At 41.0% G+C, this 24,260-nt stretch overlaps 1 protein-coding gene across 1 annotated transcript; it reads right to left on the bottom strand.

The window, feature by feature from the left end:
* Nucleotides 1-712: 712 nt before the first annotated feature.
* Nucleotides 713-22,749, bottom strand: LIPM (lipase family member M; the record flags this gene model as incomplete). Its single annotated transcript, XM_079793264.1, is given in 10 exon segments — nucleotides 713-1,033; nucleotides 5,712-5,783; nucleotides 6,960-7,031; nucleotides 8,321-8,467; nucleotides 8,607-8,743; nucleotides 11,520-11,629; nucleotides 12,492-12,690; nucleotides 19,875-19,992; nucleotides 22,551-22,669; nucleotides 22,672-22,749. Coding segments are annotated over 10 exon segments (1,320 nt in total). The 5' UTR covers nucleotides 22,697-22,749.
* Nucleotides 22,750-24,260: the final 1,511 nt, after the last annotated feature.

Here is a 24,260-nt window from a genome sequence, read left to right as displayed (position 1 = left end):
TGTACTAGAATTTAGGCACTAAAATACACATACATGCTTTATGCAGTGCATAATGCATTTATTGGAAAACTCATTAAAAAATCTACAAAAGCATGATATTTGAGACTCAACTATACAACTTGGCCCTTTTGAAGATGCTTAAAATATATTTTACCCAGACTGTACATTGATTTTTTGGTTTGGGATTTATTTATTTATTTGTTTGTTTGTTTATTTATTGTTAAAACAGCTTGGCTTTCTGAGGTAGTGTTGTGTCTCTATGGCAGTAAGATGAAAACGTCTAATTTGTTTTGTAAAAGTCAACAATAATCCAGAGATTCAAGACCTCTCTCTCATCCCAATTTTTCAGTTTACTTTATTCCCAAAATATGGCTTATAGAAAAATAAGTATATGTTTTAGGGAAGTTTACCTAAATGACATAGATAATTTTTTGATAATTTCTAGCTCTCGAATAAAGCCTGCTCTTCAAGATGATAGACTATAATATCGCATGAAACCTATGTTCAGCTTATGAGCAGTTTAGTTAATGAAAAAAAAAAAGTTAATGTCAGTTTTAGTGCCGAATACAGGAAACCTGAAGGAATATATAGTAAACTTCCTCCTTCCTCCCCCTCTCCACTTCCCTTCTACTGATAGGATAGGTTTTCAAGTCCTGAAATACTTAAAATCCTCTGTTCCTGGACCCCAGCCCCATTGTCCACAAGGTTTTTCCTATGACTTGTCAGTAGCAGATGCTTCACAGTCTGAGCCCACACGTTCCCTGCGAAAGGCTGGCTCACACGTTCCCTGGGAAAGGTTGGTCTCCTCCTCTTGCATCATGTGTATGATTTCATTGTACAGACGATGAGGAGCATCCAACCCCCAGATGAAGTCTATGTGCGCCCATTCGGGAATGTTCTTATGGTAGATGAGGTTGTTCAGTTCGGAGAGCAGTGTTTTCACATCATCTGGATTTGAAAGCCAGTCCTGACCTCCAGTCCACATTGCTGTAGGGACCGTCATGTCTCCAACTTTGTACCTTACAGGAGTTGGCTAGAAAAAGAAAAGTTGTTAGCTGTAGATCACATTTGGACTTCCAAACTCGTAATTTACATTCCAAATAAACATTCTAAATATGTGTTGTGATTTTTAAAAAAAGTGCACAAGCATTGGAGCCAAGCAGATCTGCATTTAGAGTTTCTGTTCCAGCACCTACTTGAAGGTAAAATTACTGAACCTCAGTTTCTTTATCTGTGAAATGGGGATATCTGTAATCACTTACTAGGTTAATGAGAAAACATGTAAATTGCCTAGCACTTTAAGCATTAATTTTTAATTATTTTTCTCCCTATTAATAAATATTTTAAGCATAAATCACCTTTAAAAGATAACCACAAATGTTTCATGAGGCCAGAGTTAGAGATATTCTACAGAGAAAGTTGAGAGAATAGAACCTACTGGAAGGACTCTGCTCTGGGGCTGCACAGATATTTTCTATGATTATAGAAAGCCCTTAAAGCAGGCCCAGCCCTAGCTGGTTTAAGTCGGTGGATAGAGTCAGCCTATGGACTGTAGGGTCCCGGGTTTGATTCTGGTCAAGGGCACATGCCCAGGTTGTGGGCTCGATCCCCAATAGGGAGCGTGTAGGAAGCAGTGGGTCAATGATTCTCTCTCATCATTGATGTTTCTCTCTCTCTCCCCCTCTACCTTCCTCTCTGAAATCAATAAAAAAATATATTAAAAAAAGAAAGCAGGCCCAGCTTGACTGTCTCCAAAGACATGGGAAGTCAATGGCACTGGAACACAGGTAGTTTGAACCAAGGGAAGGTATAAATTAGATCCCTGCTCTAGTGCCCCATCACCCAAAGAAGGGTGTCTAGGAGTCTTAGCCCTTGAGAACTTAATTCTCTTATGCAAGCAGTGCTACGGAATCAGACTGCCTGACTCAGCCCTTGAGGTTAATCAGCACCCAGAACTTTCCACAGGCATGTTGGGGCCCATTTCTTACTTGGAAAATCCACCCTGGGGCTGAGGTTCCAATCCAGGCTGTCCTTGTGCCATTTTGTGACTTTTTAAACGTTTGGAGTTATAGCCTGCGATGCTGTAATGTATAATAACAAATATATATTTGGTTTTCATCCCCATTTCTGGCACAGAGTCCTAAAATCCTTAGTTAAGGATCCTGAGATCAGATTATACTTGATTAGGGTAGGCCTAAATCAAATGGCAAGTGTTCTTTGAAGAAAAGGTCAGGAGAGGAGAAAACCCTGTGAAGATGTAGGCAGAGGTTGAGAGAATGGAGTGATGCATCTGCAAACCAAGGAACACCATGAACTATAAGCAAGCACCAGAAGCTAGGAGGGAGGCATGAGGCATGGGGCAGATTCGCTGAGTCTCCAAAGAGCCAACCCTGTCCAAACCCTGACTTTAGACTTCTGACCTCTAGAACTGGGAAAGAATAAATTTCTATTGTTTTAGTTACCACCACAGCCTCTTGGGTTCAATCACCAATGGCTAATATTTTTAATCAATCATACCTATGTAATGAAGCTTCCATAAAAACTCAGGAAGGACAGGGTTTAGAAAGCTTCCAACTTGGTGAACAAGTGGAAATGTGGGGAGAACTGTGCACTTGGAGAGGGCATAGAAGCTCTGTGCCCCTTCCCGTATACCTTGTCCTATGCATCTTTTCCAACTGGCTTTTTATAATAAACTGAAGATCTAGTAACTAAAATGTTTTTCTGAGTTCTGTAAGCCAATCTAGCAAATTAATTGAGCCAGAGGGAGTTGTCATGGAAACCTCTGATTTATATAGCCAGTTGGTCAGAAGTCCAGGTAACAACCTGGATTTGTGATTGGCATCGGAAGTGGGAGCGAGGCAGTCTCATAGGGTCTTAAGCCATTGGATCTGATTCTATCCCAGCATTGGATAGAACTGTAGGAGATCTTGCTGGTGTTCAGGGAATTGCTTGTTGGTATGGGAAAACTTCCCAAACACAAACATCAGAATTTGATTATCAGAAACACCTTTTATAGCCTAACTTAGATATGAAAGGTTGGAACATTCTATGGAGCCAGTAATATATTTTTTAAATCATATTATAGGTGAAAACACTGGATTGAATTCAGGTCCAGTGCTAGGTTCTGTGATTCTACGACACCATTTTTTTTTTTTTTGTGTGTGTGTGTGTGTGTTTTATCTTCCTTCCCACCACCAGACCATTTTCTGGTGCCTACTTTGCACAAGTGATTTTTCTAGAACTCATGGCATTAAATGTGAAAACTTAAAACTACTTTGGAACTGGAATGCTTTCTCTAAAGACATACTTTAGGAAACGGTGAAGATGGAGCTAAAATTAAAAAAAGGAGCAAACCTTTGATAGAGAATTTGCTATTCATGGGCATTGCACAGTCTGTCCAATTTCCTAGCCTTTTATATCTAGACTGATGTACAGAAATGGATATTACATATGATATGGTACTCTCAAAAATTTGCCTATGTCTATTCAGCTCCCTCTAGCTTTAAATTTGTATGGTCAATGTTTGTTTACATTCACACACAAGCTACGATGATTTTATGCTCAGAAGAGTATAAAATCTACTTCTGATTCTACACACATTTGTTTTTAATTTTATTCTATAGTATTGACTACACATTTCTTAGATAATGTGGTAGCATTTTAAAAATATTTTTTTATTGCCCGGCTGGCTTGGCTTAGTGGTTGAGCATTGACCTATGAACCAGGAGGTCACGGTTTGATTCCCGGTCAGGGCACATGCCCGGGTTACGGTCTCAATCCCCAGTGTGGGGTGTGCAGGAGGCAGCCGATCAATGATTCTCTCTCATCATTAATGTCTCTCTCTCTCTTTCTTCGTCTCTTAAATCAATAAAAATATTTTTAAAACAGAAAGAAAATGTTTTTTACTTGCAAATTACAGAATCATTATACGTGTGACCAAGGTGAACTCTTAAGAATGATCTAGTCCAGTGATGGGCAACCTTTTGAGCTTGGTGTGTCAAACTTCGCCAAAAAACTGAGCATAACTCGGGTAGTGCGTCACTTTGAGGAAAAAACTAACTCCAAGACTCTAGTCGCAAATGTTTCATCCTCAGGAGCAGCAAATGTTTCATCCTCGGCATGCGGCTGCATGTCATCAGAAATGGCTACGCGTGTCACTGCTGACATGCGTGTCATAGGTTCACCATCACTGAATTCTAGTCCAATGTTTAAAGATAAAAATCCTGAGCCTAAGGAATCAAAGCAGCCTAGCCATGATCACACAAGTTTATAGTGTAGAGGCAAGACTAACCCAGTAATCCTCATTCACTAATTAATGCTCTTTTTCTTTATGCAGCAAAGTTTTTAAATTGAGTTATAAGATTGTATTATATTGTGAAATGGTTATCACAGTAAGTTTAATTAACATCCATTACAACACATAGTTACAAATATTTTTGCTTCTAATAACTTTTAAGATCTACTCTCAGCAACTTTCATTATACCTTCTGACTTATTTATATTACTAGAGGCCTGGTGAATGAAAATTCATGCACTGGAGGGGGGCGTCCCTCAGCCTGGCCTGCCCCCTCTCACAGTCTGGGAGCCCTCAGGGGTGGGAGGCGACCCGGCGATCAGGGGAAGGCGATGCCTCCATCACACCTCTGCTGCTGCCACTGCCGGCAGTGCAAGCCTCAGCCTGGCCCCAGTTACCTGTGCCTCGGGTTGGCCCTGGGCTGCTGAGCAGCTGCCATCCGAGGCTTGCCTGTGCCTCGGGCCGGCCCTGGCCGGCTGGGAGGCTGAGAGGACTGGGGTACTCCAGAGGCAGGCGCACAGAGCGGCCGGACCCGCTTGGGGGTGGGCCTGGCCATGTCATGCACCTGCCGCCCTGGCAGGGCTGAGGGGACTGGGTGCTGCCATCTTGTGGCTGTGGGTGCTGCCATCTTTGAGGGAGTGACAGTCAATTAGCATATTCCCTCCTTATTGGCTGTGGGCGCTGCCATCTTTGTGAGGGCATGACAGTCAATTAGCATATTCCCTCTTTATTAGATAGGACAGTGGTCGGCAAACTCATTAGTCAACAGAGCCAAATATCAACAGTACAAAGACTGACATTTCTTTTGAGAGCCAAATTTTTAAAACTTAAACTTCTTCTAATGCCACTTCTTCAAAATAGACTCGCCCAGGCAGTGGTATTTTGTGGAAGAGCCACACTCAAGGGGCCAAAGAGCCTCATGTGGCTCGTGAGCCGCAGTTTGCCAACCACGGAGATAGTATAACTGAAGTTGGTACCTTTTGACCCCCTTCCCCCATTTCCCACCCAACCCCTCACCCCTGTCTCTGGCAACCACAGATAAATGGTCTTTGTATTACACTATAAAAACAACCTCACTCCTGCCATCTTCATTGGTGATTTTTGGGTTTCTTATCAAAAAAGGATTCTTGTAGTAGTAGCCACCAGAGACCACACTCTTCACTAAACCCACTCCGCCTTGCTCCTACGAAGCCCAGGGCCCCCTTCATGGAAGCAGCCTCTCAAAGAAGTTCTCCTACTCTGTTGTGAAGGCAGTAGGCCTTGTGGCCAAGCTGTGAACATCTCCATTTTCAAATGGAGTCAAACCCCGACTTTTATGTTCCATGCCCATACTCGTATTTTATCCCCATCTCTACAGTAAATTGCCATTAGACCTTCCTGGTCGTGCACTTATAAAGGGTGGTATTGATTTTCTTACCTGATTGCCTTTCTCCAGATTTTTAGTCTCGCTCCCCCAGTCAAAAGCCCGGAGTTCCCCAGAATTTGCTGCCTAAAAGGGAACAAAAATGTACATGGCATTCAAATGTATTCCAGGAAAAGAGTGGGACGAGGGGTGGAAATGTGCTCCCAAGTCTGCAATTGTGGGGGAAGCAGAGAGCAGAGACTGTTCAGCGTTAGGATAATCTTAAGGAAGTACAAAGGCAAGAGGAAGACTCTTTCGGGAGAAAATGTATGTACTGTAGACATACTTGGCCACCATGTCATACAACTCCAGGAGGTGCATCCCCATAGAAGCCTACATGGATGGTATCTGTACAACTCTGTAGGCTACAAGGGGAAAGCTCTCCCTGGTGACTGCGACAAGGTGACCGACACTTAATACAATTCAGAATTCTTTAGTTTTAATTATAAAATGTTTCTCTCTCCCTCTCTCTCTCTCTCTCACACACACAAATATAACAACAACTGTACAAGAACAATTTCACTAGACTCTAAGTTGCTACAAAAACAGAAAGCAGATAGGGCCAATATTTATGATATATAGATGCCATCACTACTCTTAAAACTCTCTGCTTGAATTAAGAACCCTTTCCCCCCCCCCTTTTTTTTTTAACAAACTGGTATTTTTAATACATGAGAATCCAAGGTTAGTTATGCCCTAGCTCTGTCCTTATATCCATCCTTATTTCCACAATCAATCAGGGTCACTCCATCGTATCATCTACAATGAGCAATATTATTAGGTTCAGTCCTTCTCCATTGGTGAAAGAATCATTTGCATGCATGTTGTCCTTGAATCCATTCTGAATGTCTTACTTCACCTCTGCCTTCTTTAGTTCATGTGACTGGTGATCAAGACTTTCCTTCCTGTGCTGCAGGTTAGTCTTTCCCTCCTGTGAGGCCTCTTGGGTAATTAGTTCCTGCCTTACACTTTTGTTACTACTTGACCTGCTGCTGGAGGAGCCTCTAATTATCTTCTTCAGCCTCATTTTGAGGTGGCGAGACACAGAGAAAGGTCTCAATGGGACCATCTGACCAGACAGTTTTAAGGTCCACTAAAGACGTCCATGGGCCAATCCTTCCCTCCCATCTCCTAAAAAGTTTCAATGTTCTAGATTACATTTCATCTCATAACAAATATGAAATAACCCCTGGTGTATCAAAAGGGCACTCTTTCCCACAGATACTTACTTAGGGAAAACGACAAATTCAACATCATTCCTACCTGGCTCCAGTGCAGGATATTTTGCACAGATGTTCCAGCAGGAGAATGAGCGACGTACACATTTGCTCGGCTCTGTAACAAAGCAGGAGTGGTTTATGGGACATGGAAAAACTCTAAGACATGCACTTTGTCAAGATCAAATCTCCAGGTGTCAGACTAAGAAATGGGACCATCATTAAATTATCAGCACTTATCTATGAAACAGTAATATGCACATAAATAAATTAAATGTATTCCTGAGCACCTATATTTTTCATCTGAGGATGGCTTCTCAGTAGATACTTGAACTCATTTAAAAAAAAAAATCTTACTACAGTAATTAAGGATGAAGACTCCAGAACAGGCCTATATTCAAATCCGAGCTCTGCCATTTAATTTTTAGGTGGATATGGGAATAATTTAATCCACTAAATCTCAGGATACTAATTTACATAGTGGGAAATTGATAATATCTGTCTCATAGGATTGTTAGCCTGGCACATAATAAATGTTTATTAAATGGTAGCTATTAATCGTATTATTTTAAACAATGAATAAAAAGACTTCAGGAATTAAAGATGTGTTCTTTCAGCTGCCAGCTGGTAGCCCTCTACTGTGGGGCCTCCTTGGGGGGTTGTCCCAGGTGCAGAGAGCTGATTGCCCAATGCATCACCCAGTATTGGTGTCATCTGCATTAAATGACTGGCTGATATGGGGGTATAAACACTCAGCCCTCTCACCCCACTTGGGAGAGCTCTGAAGGGTCATCCCATCTTCACAAATCCCTGTAGGATCACCAGAGGTTCCAATTAAGGGTATGTCACAGCTTTTTTTTTTTCTTTTCTTTCTTCCATCTACCCAATCCTGTTTCACTCCCTTCTCTAGGTGTTATCCCAAGCACATAACCCAAAATCCCTCTACCCACTAATCTCCATCTCAGAGTTTGCTTCCTGGGAACCCACACTATGTCACCTTCCAACTTGTAGCTCTACCTAAGCCAAATTGAAACTCCCAGACATCTTATCAAAGGACCAGAAGGACCCAAGTAGAAAAGAAGAGGTAGATACTGCATGGCGATTCTCTCTTTTGACTAGTGTGTTCTAATCACTTTTTTTTAAATCTGCTAATTCAATGCATAAAGCTGCTTTCATATCACTTCCATCTATAACCTGTGAAGTTTATATCTAGCAATGTCCTTATGTTAAATCTGCCCTCAACCCATGTTAAAGCATCTCCCACATATTAGTGTATTTGGAGAAAACTGAATTACTAAGATTACATTTCTCTAAGTCTTTACTGGCAATAGCTCATCTTCAAGGAGTGAGACTAATAAATTGTAGCTTTGCTTTGGGAAACTGAGAGTGTACTAGGTTCTCACTTACGATGTTCATGTTTTTTGTGTTAAAGCCTCCCAGAAGTAAAATGATGCTGCTACAAATCTGATCAATAATCATCTGACCACAAAGGTAAATATAAAACTGGCGGAGGAATCTGGTCTGGTACAGGAATTCTTTCCGGCCAAACAATCCCTGTAAAAATAGGAAACAAAATAGTAGTCATTACATCATAGTAAAAAATAAGTGCGTCTAATTGAAAAGGGTAAATCTTACCTTATTGGGTGGGAAGACTCTTCTATATAGACAAGAAATTTTCTGAGGAGCCACATACCTTGATCATCATATCTGGCAGCAACAAAAATTTGGTCCCAGGGCTTCTCGCATGTTTAATAGTAGCTATGGGTGCTAAAGCAAAATACAGTTTTATTTTCTGAGCCAGCTCTGGCATGGTGGAAAATGCAATAAAGCCTGCAAGAGAAGGAATATATCAGCATGGATACTGAATATCCCCGAACTCATAAAATGCATATTTACTTTTGTCAAGATATTTCAGTAATTACTTGTGATTGTGACTTAACTCTCCCATGAAATGATAAGATCATCGAGGGGGAAATACCATATTTTCCGGCGTATAAGACGACTGGGCGTATAGAAGATTTTCCTGGGTTAAAAAGTCGTCTTATATGCCGGAAAATACGGTAACAACAGCAGGAAAAACGCCTTTGTGTTCCTTCTGACATCTAGCTTATTTGATGTCCAGTAGTAGGTTCTCATTGAATTGGTGAATTTAATTATTGAGTATAATAATGTGGAGTTTGTAAAAAAAAATATATATACACACACTGAGTGGCCAGATTATTATGATCTCTGAAAGCATATTAATCTGGCTACTCAGTGTATATCCTATATAATAAAAGACTAATATGCAAATCGTCCCCTCGACCAGGAGTTCGATCAGCAGGCAGGCTGGCCAAATGCCCATGTCTCCTCCCCCTGGCCAGGCTGGCCAGACCCCACCCATGCACAAATTCATGTACCGGGCCTCTAATACAAGTGCCTTATTTATTGATAACAAGCATGTTCTATAAAATAATGGGTATAGCAAGGTTTTGCTGGGGTTTTTGTGATTCCCTAATTGTTCTAGAACCCAAATTGTAATGTAATGTAGTAGACAAGTGTCTAGTGAACTGGATTCCAACTCTTATTTTTGCCATAAACTTGGTATGGAACACTAGTTAAGTCAGTCTGTGCCTCAGTTTATATACTTACAAAATAGAGCCAAATTTCCCAAATTACCACTGCACAGGGCTAATCTCTGTGGAACTTTTGGGAGAAAAAGGCTATTATATAAATTCAGGGCATGGTCACTATATTTGAAATACTATGTGTCTATTTCAAAAGAGCATGTACACTCTCTGTCTAGGCTGATGTTTGCAGGTTGTGGGGAAGGAGGCTGGGTAGAAAAAACAATGTAAAATCACATGACTTCTGTCTAGTTCCCAGGAGGTGAGTGACTATTAAGAAAGACTGATTCCTGCCGAAACCGGTTTGGCTCAGTGGATAGAGCGTCGGTCTGTGGACTGGAAGGTCCCAGGTTCGATTCCGGTCAAGGGCATGCACATTGGTTGTGGGCACATCCCCCAGTGGGGGGTGTGCAGGAGGCAGCTGGTCGATGTCTCTCTCATAGATGTTTCTAGCTCTCTATCCCTCTCCCTTCCTCTCTGTGAAAAATCAATAAAATATATATTAAAAAAAAGAAAGACTGATTCCTTCCCTTCTTTTCTCTGTACATGATTAGTTTGCCAGCCACATGCAAAGGCAGGCAGAAGAGTGACCTGGTATTAGCTCTTGCTCTCCCAACTAGACCATCAGTAGGACTGGGTTGAAAATACTTTCGAATACATTCCTATATTCCAGCTTAATTCTGACTATATAGACTTAATTCCTCAAATGTCAAGATTTGAGAACTCTAGATAACTTCTCCCATCAATTCCTCTCTTTATGTAAAGCAAGTTCAAGTTTTCCGCATTAATAGTTCCATGGTTGACTAATAGAATTGTCCTGTGCTTTTTTGGCCACCTCCTTCTTCTCAGAGTAGCATTTAACCTCATCATTAGCACCTTTGCCTTCATGTCACGTTGAACAATTTAGTATAGGGAAAATGTTTTAAGACCCCTGAAAATGAGAGTAGGAGCAGGCATAACATTTTACCTTTCTGTGAAGTACATGGTGAGACATAGCATCCTTAGGATCAGCTAATGTTATTGAAAAAACCAGGAAGTACAATGTGAAAGTCAGTCTCTTTTTATTCACTGGAGTATCAGTTAAAATGAACCAACTGAATGTGCGCCCTGAGTTTCCATTGAGTGTTCACCGCTCTCAGAATCCCTTGCACGGGTGATGCATGGCTGCCTCTGGAGTGCCTTTGGCTCAGAGCCCTTCTCAGCCCCCTCCAGAGAGCCTTCTTCCCATGGCACACACTCTGCCTCTGCTGATCTTCCTTCATTGTAATCTAAGCCAACCACATTTTTCTGTTGACTTTGGTCTAATAAAGGGCCAGGATAGCAGCCTCCACTCCCATATGTATCCTCTGGGGCCATGAGTTAAGGTTTCTCACAAATTCATCAAAAACAAAAGGACACCAGCACGTAATTGTAGACATTGTCATTAGAAGAGGAAAAAGAAAAAAGAGAGAGAGAGAGAGAGAGAGAGAGAGAGAGAGACTGGAGTAAACTCCTGCAGCAGTTCTGTGTATAGTATGATGACAATGCTTAGTGTCTATTGATTGCCTGTTATGTGCCGGGCACTGGAAACTATGTTTCATTCATTCAGTGCTTTTACTGAGTGCACACTATGGGCCAGGAACTGCTCTCACAGCTGTTTTAGACGAAAGCCTTGCTTCACAGAGCTTATATCAATCACCTCTAACACCCCTAAGAGGGAGCTATGATCCCCATTTTATAGATAAGGAAACTGAGGCCAGAGGGATTAAATAATTTGTTCAGTGACATTTACCTAAGAGGTGGTAGAGCCAACATTTGAATACATATTTGTCTGACTCCTACTCTACTTACTCTACCTGAAGCCTCCCTCAATTTCATACCCATTTCCTGTCGCTCTTAAGAGTCGCTGAAGAGAATAAGGCCAGATGAGTGAAGTGTGAGATGACTGATCCCAGGCGTAGCTGTACACCATATGCTCACATTTCTTCTGAGTATACAAACCTGTTTTCCTTTGAACCTACCCATAGTGGTGCCCTGTGAATAGCCGACATAATAGATCTTTTCCTGGCCCGTTTTCTGCAAAATAAAGTTTATGACTGCAGGCAGGTCAAACCTAGCCATCTCATCATAACTACAAGAGGAAAAGACAAAGTTATATGAAAAGTTATAATCAGAAACAAACAAAAACAGCCCCGGAGTTTATAAACAAACCCCTGAGTTGTCAGTCCCAAGAACTTGTTACTGTGTCCCTCACAACACTCAGTTTGGACTTGTTTCAAACCTGTGATGCCTGGGTGCCTCAGAAATCACAGGTTGTCAGCAAACTGCTATTTTCTACAGATGTTACAGAGCAATAATCATCTTCAATGAATATTTACTGAGCACAAGACCTGCTCCCTAGGAGAGGTGTCCTGTTGTTCTGTTAGGAGAACAGCAGATGGTCATGCAGATTCATTTATATGTAAAGTATTAAAGATGCTATGGGGCCCTTCTCTGATGAAATAGATAAAAAGCAGGTTGAATGTCCATAGGAAATTTAAATAAAAATACTAAAAAATCTTTTGTAAGAGTGTAGGAAATGTGTTAGTTGAATTGATAGTCCCTAAGGCTTAATAGTTTCCTTATATCTTTAATGTTGTCTGATCTCATCTCCTCCTGGGGGTACTAGTCTTTGTCATAACTCACAGAAGAGTTAGTCCTAGGACATCCATCGATAAGGAAATGGACATACACTTCTCTCATGCCAATCTCGATCACCTGACACCACCCACCATTCTCACCCCACTCGCCAGACCCAGTCTTCTTAAGGAATGTAATTTCCCCCACTACTTTCCCCAAAGAATCACTAGTCAATCAAGACAATTGAGGGCTATCATATTAGGATATTGATGAGCCAACCAAAGTAAATTTTCCAAATACTAGACGTTATAATTTTTCACCCAGTTCTTCTAAAGACATCCATGTCCACCTCCTCTCTCACGATTTTCATCTACCTGAAAGCCCAGAACTCATCTTGGTCTATGGAGAGGGTCTTGTGTTTCCGGGACCAGGTGTTTCCCCTGCTGTTCCCCAGCCACACGTCGAAACCAGCGTCTGCCAGAATGAAGCCCAGGCTGTTGTTGGGCAGGTTGGAAATCCAGTTGCTAGCATCTCCAAGCAGGCCATGCTGCAGTAACACCACAGGCCTGGAACCTACAAAAAAAAAGAGAGAGAGAATTTCAACTGTGGGAAATGTTCTCTACCCTTCTTGTTATCCCCTACTGTGCAAAGGCTTTCAAGTGAGACAAACCTGTGTTTAATTGTTGATTCAGCTGCTTGCTAGCTTGATTATCTTGGTCAGTTACTTAACCTTTATGTGTCTTGATTTCCTCATCAGAAAAGAAGAATTTTTGTTATGATTAAATGAAATTGTGCACAAGGAGCAGATGGCACAATGTATGGCACAAAGAATCAAAGCTCATCTGCCACTGTTGTTTTTGTTTGTGGGTTTTTGTTTGTTTTTAATCCTCACCCAAGGATATTTTTCCATTGATTATTAGAGAGTGGAAGAGAGAGGGAAACACAGAGAGAAATATTGATGTGAGAGAATCACATTGATTGGTTGCCTCCTGCATGAGCCCTGACCAGGGCCTGGGCCAGGGAGGAGCCTGCAAAGAGGTATGTGCCCTTGACTGGAATTGAACCTGGGACCCTTTGGTTCGCAGGCCAATGCTTTTCCATTGTTGTTTTTGTATAGTTATTATTACTAGACTTGTCTGGGCACCTGAGAGGATACTGAAGTGCTCCAGGAGCTGGTATAATATAATGATTAAGATAATTATATATAACTAGAGGCCTGGTGCATGGGGGTGTGTGTCCCTCAGCCTAGCCTGCACCCTCTTCAATCTGGGACCCCTCGAGGGCAGTCGGACATCCCTCTCACAATCCAGGACTGCTGGCTCCCAACTGCTCACCTGCCTGCCTTCCTGATTGCCCCTAACCACTTCTACCTGCCAGCCTGATCACCCCCTAACCACTCCCCTGCCAGCATGTTTGTCCCTAACTGCCCTCCCCTGCAGGCCTGGCCCCCCCCAACTGCTCTCCCCTGCAGGCCTGGGTCCCCCCCCAACTGCCCTTCCCTGCAGGCCCGGTCGCCCCCAACTTCCCTCTTCTGCCGACCTGGTCACCCCTAACTGCCCTCCCCTGCTGGCCTGATCACCTACAACTGCCCTCCCTTGCAGGCCTGGTCCCTCCCAACTGCCCTCCCCTGCTGGCTATCTTGTGGCAGCCATCTTGTGTCCACATGGGGGCAGCAATCTTGTGTGTTGGAGTGATGGTCAATTTGCATATTACTCTTTTATTAGATAGGATAGAGGCCTGGTGCACAGGTGGGCGCCAGTTGGTTTTCCTTGAAGGGTGTCCCGGATCAAGGTGGGGGTTCCCTTGGGGCATGGGGCGGCCTGGGCGAGGGGCCTGTGGTGTTTTGCAGGCAGGCCACGCTCCCCGGTGACCCAAGCGGAGGCCCTGGTATCTGGGATTTATTTATCTTCTATAATTGAAACTTTGTAGCCTTGAGTGGAGGCATAGGCCGGCCAGGGTGTGTGGAAAGCTTGGCTTCCTCCATTACCGGGGAAACCCAAACCTCCTGCTTGCTCCGTGGCTGCAGCCATCTTGGTTGGGTTAATTTGCATACTCGCTCCTGATTGGCTGGTGAGCATGGCTTGTGGGTGTAGCAGAGGTATGGTCAATTTGCATATTACTCTTTTATTAGATAGGATAATCATAACTATTACAAATTAATAAGAATAAAAAATTAGGTTGTTATATATTTATACTATCCATACATTATAATATGTTACTATATTATATAATGTATAATATAACAAATGTATAATTATATATAATTACATGTGTATATATATTAATGTTATAATAAAATAATTATATAGCCCTAGCTGGTTTGGCTCAGTGGATAGAGTGTCGGCCTGTGGACTGAAAGGTCCCAGGTTCGATTCCGGTCAAGGGCATGTACCTTGGTTGCGGGCACATCCCCAGTAGGGGGGTGTGCAGGAGGCAGCTGATCGATGTTTCTCTCTCATCGATGTTTCTAACTCTCTATCCCTCTCCCTTCCTCTCTGTAAAAAATCAATAAAATATATTAAAAAATAATTATATAAATACTAGATATAATTATTTATATTATGACATTAATTATACACACATATAAATATACACATATATAACATAAATATATTATATATCCTAATGTATTAATATTGTACTGTATATAAGTATATGTTATTTATAATTATTTATATTCTAATATTAATATATACAAATATATGCATATTCTATATGTGTAATGGTTTAATGGTTATGGGTGCTTCATGTCTAAAGAACCCACAAGCCAGCATGAAGTTTCTCCCAATGTTTAAATATGGAAAAATTTGAGCATAAAAATAAATGATAGTAATAAATTATATCCTATTATATAAATTGAGTATGCATGACTCAATATTGATATCAGTGAAATGAATAAACAAAGAATTAGGGGAGAAGTAAAGGCTCTAATTTACAATATAATTTCAATAAATATAGAAAGATCGATGGCATTATAAAATCATCAATGGATGCTAAAATTAGTGAATAAAGTTTGAAGAGATACAGGATATTTACATATCCTGAAAGTATCTCTTACACATTCACCTATCAGCTATAATTTAAATGAAAATTCATGACTCCAGGGAATGTTCAAAACTCTTCAAAAATGTCAAGGTCAAAAATACCAAAGAAAACCTGAGGAATTTTTTCAGCTTAGAAAGGAGACAAAAAGACAACTAAATATAGTGGATGATACTGGATTGGGGGAGGGGAGTATAGAAATGTCTTTGGCACAATTGACAAAATTTGAACATGGACTATGGATTAGATACTAATATCAATCAGTGTTAGTTTCCTAATTTTAATAAATGCAAGAGTGGGGGGGATCAGGATATTTTCCTTACCCCCTTTAAATATGTCACTTTGGAATAGGAATTACTTTGTGCTGAAGGCATTTGAGTTACTGAAATTCCTTGTCTGCCTAAAAACAGAGCTTCTCAAAAGAATTCAATTGTCATAAATTCCTTGCCCTGAATCAACTCTAATCTTCTCTTTTTAGAAAAGGAGAAATTAGCACTACAACCAACAAACATTCTCACACGCTATCTTATCTGCCATCTATTTTCCCAAGGGCCATTTATTTTACCAAAAAGTCATTTGCTTTTCCACAAGTGCTCTTTATCCCTCTCTCTTTTCCCTACTGAGTTAGGTATATAGACCCCAAAAATCTAACCACCCTTTTGAGTTACTCAACTCTGAGTGCACCCATATGTATGTGGGATACCCCTGCTAATAAACTTCCACTTGTTTTTCTCTTGTTCATCAGTCCGACGTTAGGCTAATAGAACCTAAAATGAGTAGGAGAAAAAGTTATTTTTCCCTCCCCAATATTAAGAAATATTTAGGGAGTAAAAGGCATGATGTCTCAAATTTAATGTCAAAGATATTTGACAGAAAGGAAGTATGTGGCGACAAAATGTAATTTACAATTGGTAAATCAGGGTAAAGGGTATATGGTAATTCCTTGTACAATTTTTGAAAACTTTCTGTAAATTTGAAATTATATTAAAATACAATGTATAAGAATATCAGTAGGCGATAAAGGATTAAGACATTAGAATTCTAACACAAATAAATTAAGATAAACATCATTTTTTACATTAGAAAGTTATACTGAAAGATAATCAAATGCTGCATCTTTCAAGGGCAAACATCATGCTCTCAATGGGGCTTAGAAGAATTAGATCAGATGGTGAATGTAATATCTGCACCATAGTACCTATTTTAGAGGAAGATAAGCTTTGCTGCTGTTGTTATTAGTGCTATAATTTTCAAAGGCAGTTATTCTCAGAGCTTCAGTGTCCTAGTTAACATAACAATACAACATCTACCTCACTGTGTTGAGGGTTCATTGAGATACTGTGCATTAAGCAGTCAGCATGCCACCTGACCTCACCAGATGGTAGATCCTGTTATTATTGAACTGATTCCAAGTTCAGTCTCGCTATAGACAGTGGCCTTTTTACAATGAACTTTATGAATTCCATTTGCCTCATTTTATTCCTCTGGGGAAAAAACATGAGGGCCTAGTACAGGGCCACAAGAATGAAACTGAGTTACTTCAGGTTTTCCTTTTATGTCTGGTCATTGAGTTCATCCTCTAGCCCTCAAGGAGGTGACCTCAATATGATGAGATCAAACCAAGGAGGATCAATGCTGTCCTTTGAAATCTTTAGGACATTTCCCATGGCTGGGGCCAGGTTGGCCCTATCTGGCAGAAGTTCGTACTCGTGGTTCGTCTAGTGAGAGCACTGACTTATAAATGATCGGCATCATTTCAAACATTCCCTGGAGTCCTGAATTTTCATTTAAATTAGAGCCAATAGGTGAATGTGTTGACAGCTACTCTTTTAAAAAGCTGTCATTTTTTTAAGGATGGCCCGGCCCCAGCCTATTTTCTTTTTTGATGTAAATATTTGAAAGAAGGAAGGTTTTTAAAAGGCTTTTGTCACAAGCTTATGGACATCTTTCAGTTGTTTTCAGTATGAATTTCATTGGCCCTCTTTTTGAAGAGATGTTGAGGAATCTTGCTTTCCTTTAAGGCTGGGAGATTTCCTCCGTTTAGAGGCCAATGGAAGCCGCAGGAACAACATCAGCCACCAGAGGGGAGTATTCTGCAGCAACTGGACCAAAAAGGCTGACACCTTGAACACCAAGCTCTTCCTTGGGCCATGAGTGAACAATGTAAATGAACACGAGGCAAGAAAACAAGTTGCCATGAATGGGAGCTGCAGGCGTCTCCCCTGAGCTTAGGATCTACCACAGTCACTTGATGGCTTGGCACAGCCGTGCCTTGCTTACCCTCAAGGATTTGTGGAGTTAGTGAAAAGTTATCTGTGCCTCCAGGTTATTCATTTATTTATATAAAATCAATGTATTCATTCCACAGATATACTTATTGGCACCTACAATGTGGTTAGCATTCTTTTAGGTACTGGTGATAGCCTTAAACAAAGTAGATAAAGTTTCGGCTCCCGATGAATTTATATTCTGGTTGGGGGGAGATAGATAAATAAGCAAATATCTGCATATCAGGTGGTATTAAGTGCTATACGAAAATTTAAGCAGGATACGGGGCTAGCCCTTAATAGGTGGCAAGGGATTGCTATATTGACTAGGGTGGTCAGGTGACTAGGGTCTGAAAGAAGGGCCAGTGCAAACCTGTCGATATCTGATGAAATAGGGTTCCACAGGGAGAACTGTAAGTTCAAAGGCACTGAGGTGAGAACATGCTGGACATATGTAAGGTACAGCTGAGCAGCTGGCACTTTTTCTAAAAGCTGGTTTAAAAAAGGCTGCACAAGTGTAAATTAGAATAAAACAGAACCCGAAGTTTCTTTACAACCAAAGGCCTGTAGCATTGGCCCAGCTTTTTCTGGTCCTAGTTAAGAACATGGGCTATGGTGTCCGACAGATCTTTATTTGAGTGCAGGTTTTGCAACATCCTAGCAAGTACTAGCATAGACTGACTGGGCAAATTACTTAACCCCTATGTGAGTGGCAATTTCTTAGAATGATTGTGAAAGCTACATAAGACCAATGTAAACAAAGCACTTAGCATTTTACCTGGCATTCAGAAAGAACACAATGAGAAGTTATGCAATCCCTATGCAAAAAAGGGTACATGTACCAAAAATGTAAAATGTACATAAAGTGCCTGATTCTTAAAAAGACCTCAGTGAAAATATGGGCAATATCTTAGTTATTTAAAATGCTATTTGGTTGAGGAATATGGAGGGTTCAGGGGGCGTTGGTCTGGTCTTTTCAAGAGAACATTAATGGATATTCTAGAACTAGAAGCCCAGTGCACAAAATTCGTGCACGGCGGGGGGTTGTCCCTCAGCCCAGCCTGTACCCTCTCCAATCTGGGACTCCTGGAGGGATGTCCGACTGCCCGTTTAGGCCCGATCCCAGGGGCAGTCGGACATCCCTCTCACAATCCAGGACTGCTGGCTCCCAACTGCTTGCCTGCCTGCCTTCCTGATTGCCCCTAACCGCTTCTGCCTGCCAGCTTGATCACCCCCTAACCACTCCGCTGCCAGCCTGGTTGATGCTTAACTGCTCCCCTGCCAGCCTGTTTGCCCCCAACTTCCCTCCTCTGCCGGCCTGGTCACCCCTAACTGCCCTCTCCTGCAGGGTTGATCACCTCCAACTGCCCTCCCTTGCAGGCCGGGTGCCTCCCAACTGCCCTCTCCTGCTGGCCATCTTGTGGTGGCCATCTTGTGTCCACATGGGAGCAGGATCTTTAACCACATGGGGGCAGCTATATTGTGTGTTGGAATGATGGTCAATCTGCATATTACTCTTTAATTAGATAGGATAGAGGCCTGGTGCACGGGTGGGGGCCAGCTGGTTTGCCCTGAAGGGTGTCCCGGATCTGGGTGGGGTTCCCTTGGGGTGTGGAGTGGCCTGAGCGAGGGGCCTGTGGTGGTTTGCAGGCCGGCCACACCCCCTGGCAACCCAAGGGGAGGCCCTGGTATCTGGGATTTATTTTCCTTCTACAATTGAAACTTTGTAGCCTGGAGCAGAGCCAAGCCTGCTGCTCCCTCCGGGGCGGCAGCCATCTCTGTGGCAGTTAATTCACCTTCTACAATTGAAACTTTGTAGCCTTAAGCGGGTGAGCCCGGCCAGGGTCTGTGGAAAGCTTTGCTTCCCCTGTTGCCCCCGGCAACCCTGGCCTGCTCTCTCAAGCTCCATTCTGCCGCCATTTGTTTGAATTTGTTTACCTTCTATAATTGAAACTTTGTAGCTTGAGTGGAGGCTTAGGCCTGCAACGGCTATGGAAAGCTTGGCTTGCTCTGTTACCTGGGAAACCTTGCTCACTGTGGCTGTAGCCATCTTGGATTGGGGTTAATTTGCATACTCGCCCTGATTGGCTGGTGGGCGTGGCTTATGTAGTGGAGTGATGGTTAATTTGCATATTACCATTTTATTAGAGAGGATATCTATGTAGGAGGGGGTTGGAAAATGTGTTAACCGCTAGAAGAGATCAAGATATAGACTTTTCTTGAAGTGTTTTTCTTTTTTTTTGAAAAGTAAACACTATGTTTATTTGGGATAATCGGAGATGGTTTGGTGGTGATGGAGATTTTGGGGAAACTAAAGTCATATTTTGGCCTGAACAATGGGCCCAGTCAGTACCAATAACCCAGACTCCCTTTTACACAATCATATTACAAGGAAATCATTACTGTAGGGAACACTGCCATGCTGAGGTGACATAGGGTAAACCATACCTGTCTTCTTAGGTTGTACTAGGCCTTGAGGAATTCTGTTAACAGAAAGGATATACCCATCTTCTGTTGTGACTTCATACTCCGCACAGGGATAGCCTTGATGTTGGATGATTTCACTCTACAGAAAAAGCACAATTTCTTTTGAGTTCGGTTCTGCAAGGCTATATTCTCAATTACCCCAGAGTAAAACGTCGATTTCTTGATGCTGGAAGGCATAAACATAAAGCTCCTTTACTTTAGCTAATCATGTTATCTCAGGAATATTGGCCAGTGCTCTGCAGTTCTTTCCGGACCAGAACACTGATTCCAAAACCTGGGTGTGCATCAGAATCATCTGGGTCACTTAAACCTGCAGGTTCCCAGGCTGGCTTTGGGTTAGGGATCAGATAATTCTAATGCAGTCAGCGAGGCACTTGTCTTATGAGAACACCTGGGCCATGCATTTCCTAAGTTTCTTTTCATCTTTAAAACCACAGACTGAAAAAAAAATGGTTTTAACCTGAAATCTGAAAGATAAATAGGAGATACTTGAAAGGGTGGGAGTGATGTTTAATTATTATAGTTGCCAATGCTCATTTAGTACCTACTATATGCCAGGTAACTCAGTTAGTTATATGTACATGATCTTTTTACATTTCTTGCAATAATTCCGTGGAGTAGAAATCATTGGTATACCTAATTCACAAATGAATAAACTGAAGCATAGGGATAGGTTAAATAAACTTCTTAAAATCATATAGCTAGTTTGTGTTTTAGTGTTAGGGCCAGGACTAAAACTCACGCAATGGGACTGTAGGGTCTTTCTCTTAATTAGGATGCCCATTTGCCTTATATACTACAGTAGACTTTTGGTACCTGACTTTCTCCTTTTTTATTCCTCTTAAAGCAGCAGCTCTTAGAAATAACTCCCTCCTTCTCTAGATGATGACAATGGACAAGAGCAGTGAGAATACTTTAGATCTCTGCAGCTTCATATTTAGAAAAACTTTCCTAAATTGCCTAGGTTAGGCAATGTTTTATTTTTTGATTTCACTATTCTTGTAATTAGTAATGGAGTGTCTCCCTTCCCTACTTGGATTGTAAGCTTCATGAAGTAAGGGCTTTGATATTCTTCGATCTCTCTGTAATCTCAGTGTATAGCACAGTATCAAGGGCCTAATAGGTGTTCAGTTAACACTAAGAAAATACATAAATAAAGTCAATTTTATACCAAAATGTAGGATAGATTATAGGCATATAAATTTGTCTAGAGTCAAACCCATTCAGACTCTGAACCACATTAATCTACTTCATTTACTTTATACCGGCAATCATTTGAATTTCCTATTTTACTTTGCCTCTCTATGCATAACTGCTCAATGCCAGAGCTCCTGAAGCTCCAACAGGGTGCAGGGGCTGTGCACACACAGTGGGTGAGGCTCAGGGAGATCGCCCTGCCGATAGCTAAAGAGATTCCTTCCACCCAGTAACCCAGAGGAATTTTTGTGGGACCTTCTCAGGGCCAGAAGATGGCTCCTAAGGACCTACACCAATTTGCTAACTCTCTGGACAAATCACCAAAAGACAGTCAACCTTTGGAATGATCAAAAGAAACCTGATATTTGGTATCATGTAGATTCAAAAGATTTCTATGACCTGTCAGAGTTATAGAATCCATTCAAAGGAGGCGTCTGTAAAAAGGGTCTTAAATCTGTATTTAAACATGTTAAATCTATGAGAAATTTATGGATTGTGAACACTACACACAATCATCTCACTCAACTGGAGGTAGCCTCTACTGCTCACCCAGGAGGGTTTATTGCATACTGGTTATAATTATGTGTTTGGGCAGGCCTGCTTAAAATTATAGCTCTACCACCTCCTGATAATGTGGCCTAATTTAAGTTGCTTAACTTCCTCAATCTCAGTTCCTTGATTTGAAAAATAGGGATGTTCATATCTACTGGAAGGGCAGTGAAGATTAAGTGAAATTAACATTTCTGCAGGTTTTATTACAATATCTTCTATGCGATAAGTGTTACCATATGGCAGACAATGTTAAAACTCAACTAATAATTTGAAAGTAGGCAAAAAAAAAAAAAAGATCTGGGACACCACATCATTCATGAATTTTACTCACAGGAGGCCTTCTCTAGCAATCATTAGGGTTCATTTATTTATTGTCTGTCAACAGGAGAACAAGACTATATTAGAATGGTGAAGGGTGCCACTAGAAGTGGGTGCCCTAATAGTGAGAAGCGAGGGATAATACTTTTATAATACAGTATTATAGTTGCCAATGCTCATTTAGTACTAATTAAAGTAGAAAAAGGATGTAAAACACAGACAAAATGAAAATAACAGAGGGTCTGGGCTTGGCCTAAGATACTGCAACGATTTCTCTGCTCATAGAATGAATCTAAGAATCCAAGAGAAAGTCCAATTGTCTTTCAAGTCCAAAAGGACTAAGTCACCCAGCCAAGTTTATTGAATTTGTTTGACGAGAACCCAGTCTACTCACACCCAGTTTAGCAGTTTAGCACTTTACAGTACAATATGATAATTTATGATTACTCTGCTAGCAAAAATCACCACCCTATATAAATATAGCACATAATGCAGATAATACACAGGTGTAAACAGGAACCTGTAAGGCACTCCATTCCCCCTAAGACATGATGGAAAACCCAAACTTACAATGTTCATGAACGCTTCGGGGTCCACATCTTTAGTCGGCATACGTACTGAATTCACATTCCTTTGGAACAAGTACGCCACCAGCAACAGAAGCCACATCTCCGTTCTGCGTGAAACAACCATTCTCTTGACAAGATTTTTGACATGGTCCAACATCTGCCTTTATGCTTTCCTGGCAATAAAGAACTAATTCTAAAGTCAGAAGGGTCTATAGGTTTAAAAACACATATTTTCCAGCTGTAATTCCTTCCCAAAATTCTGGAGCAAATTAAATAAGCTCAGTTGATAGGAATGAAAGAACACAAAGCCGGAATGGAAACATTGTCTAGGATGTCCCAATACCATCTGGCTCCTCCCACTCGCTCACATAATTTGCAGTCACCAATCCCTTAATTTGAAGGCGTGTAGAACTTTCTTTGATGCAACCTGGAGTTCTGTGCATAGGATACAGCCCATAAAATCCATGTTCTTCACCGCCAGGTAATAAGGACCATAAGGAGCATCTTTTTCTTTTTTCTTCCTTCAATAGGTAGAAAGATACAGTCTACAGAAAATATTATAAATTCCTATAATCACATCCTAAAGCTTTAATAATTACTATCCTTTGATTGATGATCAATGTAGTAATAAATATTTTGATTTAATATATCAAAAAGTTTTAGGACATTTTCTATTTTTAGTGATGGGTGAGAACATTGGTTGAAAGAAAATAAATCTTACATGTTAAGGCCATTTCTATCTAGCGCAACTAAATAGACATGTACAAAATTTTTATTTTAAGTTGTAATCACTAGTTAATTGCTGAGAGATTAATTTGAAACTCTCAGCAATAACTAAAATGAATTGCAACCTAGTCATTTTCTCTGTGTGGCAATGTGATCAATTCCTTAGACTACTAATATTTAAGCAGGCCAGGAGAATAGAATTTTGTCATTTTAAGTAAAAAATGTGTTAAAACTTAAGAAAACTATCATTTAAAGTAAAATATTTCTTTACTTTCACAGCAACTCTTTGGGACTGAGCTAATAGCAATCACACTAACTTGTAGACTTTTAGAATGTGGTTGGTGAAGGAGCCAAAGCTGGAACAGGAATGATGAGTCTATGAGAAAGTATCTGCCCACAGTCTCAGCCTCACCCACTCTGGCTGGCTGAACCTGTATGAGGTAAGCCTGCATATCTCATCTGGAATGATTTTAACATTGCCACCTTGTTGATCTGATGCATGCTAAGGAGGAGTGAGTTGACCTAATTAGAGGAGCAGAAGGAGCATTTGTCTAACACCCAAGAGACCCATGTTCTAGTACCCACTGAGCACACTCTGAAGTTCTGTATCCAACATGCAATTGTAGCAAAGAGCTTTGGTGCCTACTGTTGACATTTTAGGATTTTAAAATGTTATATAGCCAGGAGGAAAGAAAATCTCATTTGGCTCTTGCAATTTTTAGAAATATGAAGACATGTTAAATGACTTGCCCAACATTACTTCACTAGGTTGTGGCAAGGCGAGGAATAAAATTCAGGCATTTTAATCAACTGTTTATTATTATTACCACATGGGAAAAAGATAATGTTTCAATATCCTCTGCCCCATGCAAGGACAAAACCCCACATACTATCAAAAGCAATTACATAAATCTCTGTGAATTGTCTCTTTAAAAGTTTTCTCCTGGATTTAAATTTTAAAATAATTTTTGACATAAAAATTAAA

Source organism: Cnephaeus nilssonii (genome assembly GCF_951640355.1).
Source record: "Cnephaeus nilssonii genome assembly, chromosome: 16".
Classification (NCBI taxonomy): Eukaryota; Metazoa; Chordata; class Mammalia; order Chiroptera; family Vespertilionidae; genus Cnephaeus; species Cnephaeus nilssonii.
The sequence above is the reverse complement of the archived record's forward strand: the minus strand, read 5'-3'. Positions and strand labels throughout refer to the sequence as shown.